Source organism: Diabrotica virgifera, chromosome 2 (assembly GCF_917563875.1).
Source record: "Diabrotica virgifera virgifera chromosome 2, PGI_DIABVI_V3a".
Lineage (NCBI taxonomy): Eukaryota > Metazoa > Arthropoda > Insecta > Coleoptera > Chrysomelidae > Diabrotica > Diabrotica virgifera.
The window spans coordinates 91199108-91212475 of NC_065444.1; the positions used below are offsets into that span (position 1 = coordinate 91199108).

Sequence of the window (13368 nt, forward strand, 5' to 3'; positions counted from 1 at the left end):
GTTATAACCTCCAAAAGGAAACTTCTTACAAAATTTTCTTATATTTTTGTTTATAACTTTTTTGTTTGTCACTTGACGATAAAAAGTAATAGATATAAAATTGTAGAAAATTTAATTTGCTACATTTTATGTGTAATTAAATTTTCTGTAGGATTGCTAGTTTGGGAGACACAGCGCGAAAGCCCTTTCACCCCTTTTTCCAATATGGCTGTCGGGGGACAAGGGTGGTGACCCCAAAAACTTGAACTTGAGCTTCTACTGAACCCCCTACACTTTAAAAAAATAAAATTGACTCCTCTAAGGAATGCAACCCTAAATGTAACATTTCAATGGCCTATACATAATATTTATTTAATATTAGTGAATGCACTTCTAGCCTTTTATATTCTAATTCTGATTTCTTTGGTATAATCGTTTGTTTCACTAATGTTTGTCCCTAAATAGTTATAATGAACTCGTTCTATCGTCTTATTGTTTACGTGTAGATTGATGTTTCTAATTTCTTAAATTGTATAGAAGGACAAAAAGGAAATCGATCTCGAAGCCAAGAAGCGTTTCATGTTCAACATTGCCGACGGAGGTTTCACCGAACTCCACACGCTGTGGCTGAATGAAGAGAAGGCCGCGTCTCCTGGTAGGGAATATGAAATTTGGCACCGACGCCACGACTATTGGTTGTTAGCCGGCATAGTAACGCACGGATACGGTAGATGGCAGGACATTCAAGCCGACGCGCGGTTCGCAATCATCAACGAACCCTTCAAGATGGATGTTGGGAAAGGAAACTTCTTGGAAATCAAGAATAAGTTCTTGGCGAGGCGATTCAAGGTAAGTTTTCTTTTAAATTTTTTGTATCGGCTGATTTATGTTAGAACGGGCCGTGTAAGAAACGGCTGTCTTGCTGGACACATTGAAGAATCGTGTGATGAAAGACATTGGGTACAACGGGAATGTGCGCCGTCTATTGTCACGTGACCCGTGTCCATGCGCGGATACATACTGGTCAATGAGGCCATGGACCCCCCTAATGTATTTAGTCTATAAGTGTTTTTTTTATTTCTTATTTTTTTCTGTCAACTCTAAACTTGCGATCAGTAGAACACTAAATATACACGACAACCGCTTCCAAAGAATTGAAAGAAGCCATAAAATCCAATAAAAGCAGCCCTCTTTAAAAAATAAACTGCATGCGCATTTGTTTGGGTACCGATTGAACCATAAACAACGGATATATTTTTCTCAATTCAAACAATAACCAGAATGATATTTTAAAATGCAAATACGTTAAACTGGGTTATAAACCTTATCTCATGAAAGGTCACCTCTCAAATTTGCGATACAATAAAGATATAAAAATTTGAATTTTACTAGATAATCCAGGCGTAACTATTGACAGTAGAAAGGTTCATCTTAACACTTACAGCTGGTAAAGAGCGGCCAATGAGTAACAGTCGTGATATATGTTTGCTAGTGGTGAATACTAGTGAATAAACCGACATAATGCAGTTCATAAAAAAGCCATGTTCTGAAGTAAGATCTCGGTCTACTAATGTTGCCGATGGTAATAATAGGCCTATGTTAACGTAATATGAAGGAAACTGCATTATTGGTGTAAATATATTTTCACAGGATCAGTTACATGTGATACAGGTTCGGCAGGCCCTAATTATAACGATATCGGTTGCTTTGTGGGTAACGAAAAGTGCTGTGACGAGTTAAAATATCGTGTCCTAACTGATCCTTGGGTTCCTGAAAGTGAATACAGATTTCCAAAGACATTAGAATCGGGACACTCAAGACAATTCGAGCTTATGTGGTTAAATAAATTCCTGTGGCTATCTTACAGCAAGAAGGATGACGGTGCTTACTGCCGTGTGTGTGTGTTTTATTCGGGCCTAAAAATGGAGATCAAAGCAAAATAGCATTACAAAACTTCGTTACTAAGCCCTTTCGGAAATTCAAGAAAGCGTGTGAAATACTAAGCGGAAACAGTAGCGATAAACAGGTAGCGAAAACGCGTTCCAAGATTGCGGCTGTAATTTGGAATATTTTTTCGAGATATTTGGCACACGTATTCGTAATATAATAAAGAATGGCGGTACAGAGCCCAATTTGAAAAATATATTAATATGTGGAAATTACTCTGTAATTAATTACAATACTAAAAAACGAGCCTGTACCGCCATTAAGAAGAACAAAAAAATACACTTTCTTCAAATAAACGTTTTTATCCGATGCCTAGATTTTGTGTCATTTTGGAACTACTAAAATTGTTTATTTCTTTAGTAGTTCCAAAATGACACAATGACATCAGATAAAAAAGTTTATTTGAAGAAAGTGTATTTTTTTGTTCTTCTTAATGGCGGTACAGGCTCGTTTTTTAATATTGTATTTAATAACAGAGTAATTTCCACATGTTAATATATTTTTCAAATTGGGCTCTGTACCGCCATTCTTTATTATATTACGAATATGTGTGCCAAATATCTCGAAAAAATATTCAAAATTACAGCCGCAATCTTGGAACGCGTTTGGGCTACCTGTTGATCGCTACTGTATCACCTTAAGGATCCATTCTGATAATAACTATTATAAAATGACTCAATTAAAATATAGTAACTTAAAAAAAGTGTAAAATCTTTTAATTGAATAATGAAGTTGCAAAAACAGTAAACGAAATTCGAATGAAACTTGTTCTGATTGTAAAAACAATTATTTTGTGTGGTCGACAAAACATTCCTTTAAGAAGGCACAGAGCTGATGGTGCTATTGATTGGGAAATGGAATCGGAATCAATCAAAAATTCAAACGAAGGGAACTTCTTAAATATAGAGTTGATACAGGATACAGGTGATCAGATTCTGGAAACACCATTTCAAAAATGTTTCCAAGGATTCAACACTTATAATTAAAACAATGCAAAAAATTACCTCATAGACTGTTGTGGCACTGTTATTGAGAAAAAAATTGTTGAAGCAGTTAAGTGAAGCAAATATTTTTCTATTTTGGTAGATGAAACAACTGACATCAGCTCCAATAAACAATAATTAACATTACGTGTGCGATATGTAGACAAAGAGAAGTACTGTTTAAAAGAAGATTTTTTAAGATTAGTAGTGGTGCAGGATTTAACTGGAGAGACATTGTTAAGTGTTATAGACAAGGCGAAAACGGCGGGTTCGTTGGGAAAAACATTCCCATGAGATTTTTTTGCATAATCATATTCGTGGGACATCCCAGAACAAGGTTCTAGAAGTCGCCCACGTGAAAAGTGGGCCAAATTTTTTTTAACAATTTTTTTTAATCAAATTGCAAAAATTAATATTTTTGTAACGGACTATTTTTTTGTAGGTTTTTTGGACCATTCTGGATAAAAAAGGTCTCTTATAATTTTTCTCTAAAATTGATCGTTTTCGAGTTATCAGCAATTTAAAATTGAAAAAAATGAAAAATGGCGATTTTCAAGGCTTAATAACTCGGTTAAAAGTTATTATTATGAAAGTCAGAAAGTGACTAAATCAAAGTTTAATGTCCCCCCTACAAGATCCCGAAGAAATTTTTGTCATTAGTTTATTACCAAGCTCTTATTTTTAAGTAATAATATTGAGCGCCATGCACGCCGTAAATGTGAGTGCAAGTAAGATGCACAATTGGACTGCCGGAGTGGCATCTCTCTCGCACTCAGCATTTACGAGCAGCTACCACGTGCATGGCGCTCAATATTATTACTTAAAAATAACAGCTTAGTAATAAAATAATGACAAAAATTTCTTCGGGATCTTGTAGGGGGGGCATTAAACTTTGATTTAGTCACTTTCTGACTTTCATAATGATAACTTTTAACCGAGTTATTAAGTCTTGAAAATCGCCATTTTTCGATTTTTTCAATTTTAAATTGCTTATATCTCGAAAACGATCAACTTTAGAGAAAAATTATGAGACCTTTTTTATCCAGAATGGTCCAAAAAACCAACAAAAAAATTATACGGTCCAAAAACATTGATTTTTGCAATTTGATTAAAAAAAATTGTTAAAAAAAATTTGGCCCACTTTTCACGTGGGCGACTTCTTGAACCTTATTCTGGGATGTCTAACGAATGTAATTATGCAAAAAAATCTCATGGGAATATTTTTCCCAAAGAACCCGCCGTTTTCGCCTTGTCTATTATAATACGAGAACTCGGTGACTTAGAGCTAGATATTTCAAATCTTCGTGGGCAAGATTACGACGGCAGAGCTAATGTGACAGGAAAATTACGTGGTGTGCAAGAGCGAATTTTGAAACAACAGCCTTTTGCATTGTATATGATGCAATGTGCCTCACATTGCTTGAAACTGTCAATTTCATGCTCTGTTTTCTGTATTAGACAAACACTTGACACAATAGCTGAAGTAGCAAAACTTCAGATGTGTGAATAGCACAAATTACACAGATCACAGCTCAATCCTTGTGTGAGTCGTATGGCTAAATCTAGTGGTAGGGGAGCCCAAGCGGGGATTTTTGCAGTAACTCAAGCGCGTCAGATTATCATATGGGGAGAACCATGGTACCCTGTAGATGTACCTCTACCATATATTGGCTCTAAACACAGGGGAGTTCGTTAGGGGGGGGGGCGAAAAAATAAATCAATCCTTAGAAAAACTCGAAATCGTCAGATAAAGATAAGGTAAGTTAAGTACATGCAAAACAGTGTATATTTCGAAAATCTGCCGATTTGGGCGGGGCGTGAAGAAATGGGTGAGTCACAAAGTTTCACAAGAAACAAGCGAATATTTCGCGAAATGAACGATAGATTTAAAAACTAAAAAATATGTGCCCAATATTTGTCAAAAAGCTATCGAATGATACCAAACACGACTGTCCACAGAGAGGGGTGGGGGGTAAATTTAAAATTATAAATACGAATACCGCGATATTTCGCGAAATGAACATCAGATCGAAAAACTGAAAAATACACTTATTCAATATGTTTGAAAAATCTATCTAATGGCACCAAACACGACCCCCACGGATCCGGGGTGGAGGGTTACTTTAAAATTTTAAATAGGAGCCCCCATTTTTTATTGCAGCTTCGGATTCCTTACGTAAAAATAAGTAATTTTTATTTGAAACATTTTGTCGAATTATGGATAGATGGCGCTATAATAGAAAAAAACGATTGTTGGAAATGGAAAATTAAATTAAAAATGCAAAGTCCCCCACTAAAATGGAAAACTTTACTTAACTTTTTTTGGTTTTAGAACCTACTCTTCACAACCCAATAGGTCCCCAAAGCGCTCGAGTGACTGCACATTTAGCATACTTTCCTCCCCTACTATAGGTAATATAATATTTGAGATAAGTCTGCCCCCCCCCCTCACTATTATGAATTTCTAGATGCGCGCCTGCCGTGTCGTACACGCCCTTTTTAACATAAATCCGGCTTTACTCTAATTTATATGATTTGAACAATGTAAACTAAGTATTGTTTTCATTTTTAGCTTCTGGAACAAGCTTTAGTAATCGAAGAACAACTTAGGCGCGCCGCCTATCTGAACCTCACTCAAGATCCTAATCATCCAGCGATGTCTTTGAACGCCCGCTTCGCCGAGGTTGAATGTCTGGCTGAGTCTCATCAACATCTCAGCAAAGAATCGTTGGCTGGCAATAAACCTGCTAACGCAGTATTGCACAAGGTTCGTTTTTAACATAATCAAACCAACAGTCGTTATTTTAATATATTTTTTTTATTTGTAGGTTCTTAACCAACTCGAAGAGTTGTTGTCTGACATGAAATCGGATGTGTCAAGGTTGCCGGCTACACTGGCTAGGATACCGCCTGTGGCACAGCGGTTGCAGATGTCAGAGAGGAGTATCTTGTCGCGATTGGCTGCCACTTCATCATCAAATACACAGTCCACAAGTAAGTATTATTACTTCTAACCTTATGTATTATTGCGACTTATTTATATAACTAATAATGAATTGCGACTAATAATGAATCCTGAATAATGTTAACGACTAGTGTTAGGACAGGTGTGGGAGACACTGATAAATTTCAGGTGAAAGTAGGATTGCACCAAGGCTCGGTGCTTAGTCCTTATTTATTCTCATTAGTTTTGGACCAGATAACAGCGAAACTACAGGGTAGTATTCCATGGTGCCTAATATATGCTGATGATGTAGTGTTAATAGGAAATAGTGACAGAGACTTAGAAAAAAAACTGAAACAGTGGAGACAAGCTCTGGAGGAAAAGGTTTAAAACTTAGTAGGACAAAAACAGAGTATTTGAAATGTTCATTTAAAGATGGAATTACTACAAATAAAATGGTAACTTTGGATGGTGAAATGATTGTGAAAAGCAATAGTTTTAAGTACCTAGGATCGGTATTACAGAGTAATGGAGAAATAGATGGAGATGCATGCACTAGAATTAGGGCTGGATGGATGAAGTGGAAAGAAGTGAGTGGTGTGTTGTGTGACAGAAAAATTCCAATGAATCTGAAGGAAAAATTCTATAAAACAGCCACAAGACCGGCTATGATGCACAGAACTGAATGTTGGGCAGTGAAAAAGAAAGAGGAACAACGAATGCATGTGGCGGAAATGAGAATGCTTAGATGGATGAGTGGAGTGTCAAAGAAGGATAAAATTAGAAATGAGTATATTAGGGAAAGTCTAGGTGTGGCACCAATTGATGCCAAAATGAGAGAACATGGGTTAAGATGGTTTGGTCATGTTCATCGTCGAGACGTTAATCACCCAATACGAAGAATAGCTGAAGTGCAGATTCCTGAAAGGAGTAGGAGAGGAAGACCAAAGAAGACCTGGGGGAGACGATAAGGCAGGACATCTTGGTAAAGGGGATTAACATTGATATGACCCAAGATAGAATTGTGTGGAGAAATGCAATTAGGGAAGCCAACCCCGCATAGGGATAAGGCAAAGAGAATGATGATGATAAATTAATCCTGAATAATGAATCAATGCGCATCAAACTTCTCATCATGCATCCCTAAAATATATAGCATATAAATATAGTTTACCTAAAATATATAGAATCTTCCGCTAAATACACATACACAGATTTTGGGTCGATTTTATATCATCTGTCAAAATTCTAATAGTGAACCACATGTGAGAACGGTACATAACAAAGGGAAAGGGTTAATAGGGTCGTTTCATTACACATCTAAACATTACAAATTAAATGACGTGAGAGCTACATTTGTTTTAATAATCAGCCGAGCGCTTTCGTTTGTTGTCGAGAATACACGAAAAATCAAAGTTGTCTCGTCCGCGACACTTCTGTCTAGCGTCCGATCCACTACTTTGTGCCGTGTAATTTGGGTTGCCTATATGAACTTGAATCGGCGAAATGGGCATATAAATAATAATAAAGTTTTGCTGTAGTAACCACTTTAAAAATGAAACTAAAAAGTTATTACTATAAAGAGTGATATCAATGCCTCAGAAGCCAATCGGTGCAAGTCAATAAGTATTTAAAATGATATACTAAGATGTTTCTGAAAGTAGTTGCAGAAATATAAGTACTTATTAAAAACAAATAAACCGTCTTTATTTATCATAATCCGTCTTTATTTATCATAATATGGGTAACATATTCATAAATACAAACAAGGAAATATTATTATGTATAATAATATGTGTTTTATTAAAATATATAATAATATGTGTTATATCTCATAAGTTATTTTTAGGGAGAATGTGACTTACACAGTTTCACTTCTGAGGCATCCGTATGTACCTATTGGGACCGTGCAAGTTCGGCAAAGCGACCTCTATTTCTACGCTATGTACTTTTATTCGCTCTTTTAATTATATTGGCCAATTATATTAGTCCTGGTTGCTGGATAATTGTCAAGACCATAGTCCAAAAAAATAATAAGAAGAAAAAATAAGATGCAGGTTATGTTTAGCAAACGTAAACAATTGTATGTAGTAAATAAAATCAGTTATTAAAATGCAGTACAAGCAAAATACAATTAATTAAATTTACCTTTATATAATAATTGCATATCATATCAATATTGTGGAGTAATATATAATTTTTCTGCGTCAATGACAGAAGGTATGAAATATACGTCAATTTGACAATTTCAATTGACAATATGAATTACTTAAGATAGATGCAATATTTCTCCGCGACTCGCGCACGGTCGTTTCTCGTTTCCCTTTCCAAGTACTTGCACACCGCGAATACTGTGGCTATATGCTTGACTAAAATAAAACAACATAAAAAAACACAAATTTTATTAAATTTGGGAAAGTTTTTGGATAAGTTTTTTCTTAATCGTCCACCCTTTTTGCACATTTCATATTTTTAACTTGGTATCAGAGCTGGTGGGTAGTATTGCAAAATTTAAATTCTTTTTTTGTAAGTATTTAAAACTTTAGACTTGAGAGTATTTATACTATATAATTATAAATAAGTACTTGGTATTTAAATTTTGAAATTCGGCCCATTGGCTCTGATACCAAGTTAAAAATATGAAATGTGCAAAAAGCTGAATGATTCAGAAAAAAATTTACCCAAGAACTTGGGTACGTTTTTAGTATTTTACTAAATACTTGCTATTTAAATGCTTTTCAACATTGGTATTTGTATTTATGATACTTTCCCAAATTTACTAAAATTTGTGATTTTTTATATTATCAATCATAGTTTTATTTAAGTCAAGCATGAATTTTTATTTAACTTTAATTTATTTAACTTTTTATTTAATTTTATTTATTTTTATTTATTTTTATTTAATTTTTATTTAACCCGGGGATGAACCGGGTTGACATCCTATCGTAGTGACAAAAAAAAAACAAAACAAAAAAAAAACTAAAATAAAATACAAAAAAGAATGCATTTATTTTAATATTAAGATTAATATTTTTATTTGTAAAATGTATACACTATGTGTTCTTGATAAACATTAAGTAGTATAATATATTTATATTTATTAACATAGTATGTACCGGGTGTCCCAATAAGAATGGCTCTCGGCCATATCTCAGGAACCGTTTATAGTAGAGCTTTGAAATAAAAAATTTTATAACAAAAGTTGCCTCAGGAAAAGCCTGGAAATTATTTTCATAATTGTGGGTCCACCGCTAGAGGGCGTAATTGAATATCAAAAATAAAAAAATCTAAATTTTACAAAATTTTCCTAATGAAGGGGCACTGGAAATCCGATTATTGTATTCTTCATCAAATTCTGCGCATATTTGATTTAACAAGTTTAACTCTACCTTTGCAAATAAGAGGTGGGGGTGAGTGGGAACCTTGTTATGAAAAAATGGCTGTAAGTCCGGTTCTGCTAAATCAAATTTTGAAAACTAGGTCTTGTTGAAGACAGATCTTTTTCTTCAATGTAAGCGTGATAATTTTAAACCATCCTAATAAGTAATAAGCCAGCTGGGAGGCGTTATTTAATTTTTTTCAGAAATCTAGTTTTCTTTGGAAAATATTAAATACAAGTATGCATTTTTAGTCATACTTTATAAAATTAGATTAAATTAGCAATAGAATAGCGAAAACCGCATGTCGATACCTTTTTTCTATCTCAAGATATCTCGAGAAACGTGTAAATTTTATACATAACTGTTACTATCACCGGTAAACTAAGTTAATGAAAAGTAGTGTGCTGTGGAAAAAAACAAAATAACATTTTCCAGATGTCAGCGTATAAAAATATAATTCATTAAAACAACAATATAAAGAGAAACAATACTATTAAAATTAAATAAAACACAGAACAAAAAGAACTACTTAGTGACGACCTAAATATTCAAATTGTTGCCCATCATACACTACTCTAGAATACATTATCCAGAGAATACTAAACGCCATTCAAAGCATATCGAGAGCAGAAATTGAGACTGCTGTTCAATCTACTCTTGAAAGAGTAAATGTTTGCAACGAAAATGATGGGCAAAAATTTGAACGTTTATGTCATCACTAAATAGTTGCTTTTATTTCTTTGTAATAGGGCTTTTCAACGCTTCTCATTTGTTTCGAGGCTCGAAACAAATGAGAAGCGTTGAAAAGACCTAATATACGTTGACAGCTGGAAAATGTTTCTTTGTTGTTTCCATAGCACACTACTTTTAATGAATTATTTCGTTTACCGGTGACAGTAACAGTTATGTTTTTAAATTTACACGTTTTGTAAGATATCTCGAGATAGAAAAAAGGTATTAACATGCGGTTTTCGCTATTCTGTTGCTAATTTTGTCTAATTTTGTAATATGGTAATAAAAATGCATGTTTATATTTAATATTTTCCAAGGAACACTAGATTTCTGAAAAAAATTAAATAACGCCTTCTAGCTGGCATATTACTCAGTAAGTTGGATCGAAATCATAACTTTTACATTGACGAAAAAGATCTGTCTTCAACAAGACCAAGTTTGCAAAATTTGATTAAGCAGAACCGGACTCACAGCCAGTTTTTCATAACAAGGTTCCCACTCACCCCCACCTCTTATTTCCAAAGGTAGACCTAAACTTGTCAAATCAAATATGCGTAGAATTTTATGAAGAATACGACGATCGGATTTCCAGTGCCCCTTCATTAGGAAAATTTTGTAAAATTTAGATTTTTTTAATTTTTGATATTCAATTACGCGCTCTAGCGGTGGTCCCACATTTATGAAAATAATTTCCAGGCTTTTCCTGAGGTAACTTTTGTTATAAAAATTTTTATTTCAAAGCTCTACTATAAACGGTTCCTGAAATATGGCCGAGAGCCATTCTTATTGGGACACCCGGTACATTAGCTGTAATGAGTAGGTAAATAAGAAGTAAAAAAATTGTAATAATATTATAATAACCAAGTTTCACTAATTGGCAATATCTTTAATACATTTACTTTTGATTGAGACTGGCTGAATGACCAAAGTCCAAGCTGGCTGAATGACCAAAGTCCAAGCCAAAAAAAAAACAGCATAGCCACAGTTATAGGTACCTACAGATCACTCTTTATAGTAATAACTTTTCAGTTTCATTTTTAATTACATCTACAAAAAAGGTACTATACTACATATTAATTTGATTCATTTATACCTTACAATGTGAATTTTTAAAGTGGTTAAGGAACATTTTTTTTTTGTTTATTTATTTATTGTTCATACATATGACCTGGCCTCTAGTGACTAATCCAGGTCGTTTTTTCCTGATGGGATTACAGATATTTTTTTTTTATATTTTTACATTTTTTACTAAACTACTAAATCTATTTTTACAATTAATAATTTGCCATAATCTATTAATTACATTTAACAAATACATTTAACAAATTTAAAGAAACAATATATATTTGTTAAAATATTTTTGGTACTATCAACTCCCTTCTAAGTTATAAAGACAGTCCCTCTATTTTCAGAAGAGAGTTGGTAGTTTTTTTTTATTCAATGAATTATTTATTGAATTATTATTTTTATTTATTTATTTTATATTGAATTATTATTATTATAATTGTGAATATCTATTTTTGAATTTTTTTTTCTCTGATTCTGGCTTTGGTTTAGAACTAGAACCTTGCCACGTAATTGTATAACTTATCACTAAGTCAGGGGAGTAATGTGTAGTGTGTGTGTTGAGTAAGTGTCTTGTTACTTTGCAAAGTCGACGTCATTGTCTTTGCAAAGAAACGCTAATTGTTTCCGAACGTCTGCGGTCCATCTATTTTTGAATTTATATTTTATTTTATTTATTTCAACTTTATCTTACTCAACTTCATCAGGGTTGGATTATTGGTTGTCTTCTTCTATTATTATAAATTTCTTGTTGTTTTTTAGATATTATTTCTGTTAGATTGTTTAATATTCCAAAATATTCTTCATTTTGTAATATATCTCTTATTTCAATTCTTTCTAATCTTCTCATTTCTCTATGTTCTTCATTTTCTATAGTATTTTCACAATGTAACACTATATGTTCTGGTGTACCTAGTTCTCCACATTCACAATATGCATCATCTTTTGTTAAATCTTTCCAAATATGTTGGGTACGGTCCATGTCCTGTTAAAAAGTGTACTAAACCTTGTTTTGGATTAAAATAATTTGGAATGTTTTCTAATATTGGTATAAAATTGTATAAACGTCTAGATTTTGTTGAATTTTCCCATTCATTTTGTCTTTTTCTATTTATTATTTCTTTTAATTCTCTTTTATTTCTTATATCTAATCCTATATATAGTGGTTAAGGAACAGCAAAACTTTATTATTTATATGCCCATTTCGCTGATTCAAGTTTATATAGGCAACCCAAATTACACGGCACAAAGTAGTGGGTCGGCCGCTAGACAGAAGTGTTCGCGTCTCTGTGTATGCAATGCACTCACCAGAGAGAGTCGCGGACTTGGCATAGCGAGTAGCGAGACGTCTTGAGATTCTCATCAAAGAATCTACTTAAGTTCGCGTCGGGACTGCGCCTCGTCCGCAACTTAACCCTTTCAGTACGGATGACGAACATATCCGTCAGATATAAAATTGGGACTCCCGACGGCTGACGAATATATTCGTCAAAAGCTTAATATGATATTTATGCTAATGTCGTGTATATGTGACATCTTTAAAATCTTAACTTGATGCACAGAGGGCTGACGATTGTATACGCTCAAAAAATATTCGTCCACAGGCGGCTGTCGAAAAACTTCGTCACTGACGAAATTTTACGACAACCGCCGATTAAGCAGCATATGTTTGAAGTTGATGATTCATATTATTGCCTTATAGTGTCGTTCGTACAACACGCAGGTCTTTCTCGAGGTTCTAAAATGGCCAAAAGGATTAAAATTGATGGTAATTACTGTGGTTTGAGTGAAAAAGATGTACGACACCTCTTGACAGTTGTAGACGAGGACGATACGTATATAAGTGAGGATGAACCTTTTGTGGATAGCGGCAGTGAATATTTTCCGACTTCTGGAAGTGAAAGTGTTTGAACTGAAAGTGTTGACGAACCTCAGAGCTTTGATGAAAATGCTGAAGAAAGTGAACACTACAATCAGAATCAAGAAGGAGAAAATTTCGTAGTGGGTAATGTAATTGACCAAACAGATTTAGAAATTTTGTGGACAAGAAATGAATTTACTCCTTATTTGCACGAATTTGGTAATAGTTTTTCTGGCCTGCAAAATAAAAATCTGACTGCAGAGTCAAAAGAAATAGATTATTTTTTAAATTTACTTTCTGACGAAACTGCGTGTATTATAGTACAGGAAACAAATAAGTATGCAATACAGCAAAATGCAAAAAACTGGAAAAATATTGACCTTCCACAATTTTATATTTTTGTAGCCTTAACTATGCTTATGCCACGCATTAAAAAACTTTACTACTGGTCTCAAGACGTTTTACTTCTTACGCCTA

At 33.7% G+C, this 13368-nt stretch overlaps 1 protein-coding gene across 2 annotated transcripts in view; it reads left to right on the forward strand.

The window, feature by feature from the left end:
* Nucleotides 1-13368, forward strand: part of LOC114332231 (chromodomain-helicase-DNA-binding protein Mi-2 homolog) — a 128270-nt gene that overhangs the window by 112618 nt on the left and 2284 nt on the right. The window contains exons 21-23 of one of the 2 annotated variants that reach the window (XM_050642712.1): nucleotides 517-828; nucleotides 5482-5676; nucleotides 5738-5903. In XM_050642712.1, the coding sequence (XP_050498669.1) occupies nucleotides 517-828; nucleotides 5482-5676; nucleotides 5738-5903 (673 nt within the window). The remainder of the gene's footprint in view (nucleotides 1-516; nucleotides 829-5481; nucleotides 5677-5737; nucleotides 5904-13368) is intronic. The other variant, XM_050642713.1, reaches the window with a different exon arrangement.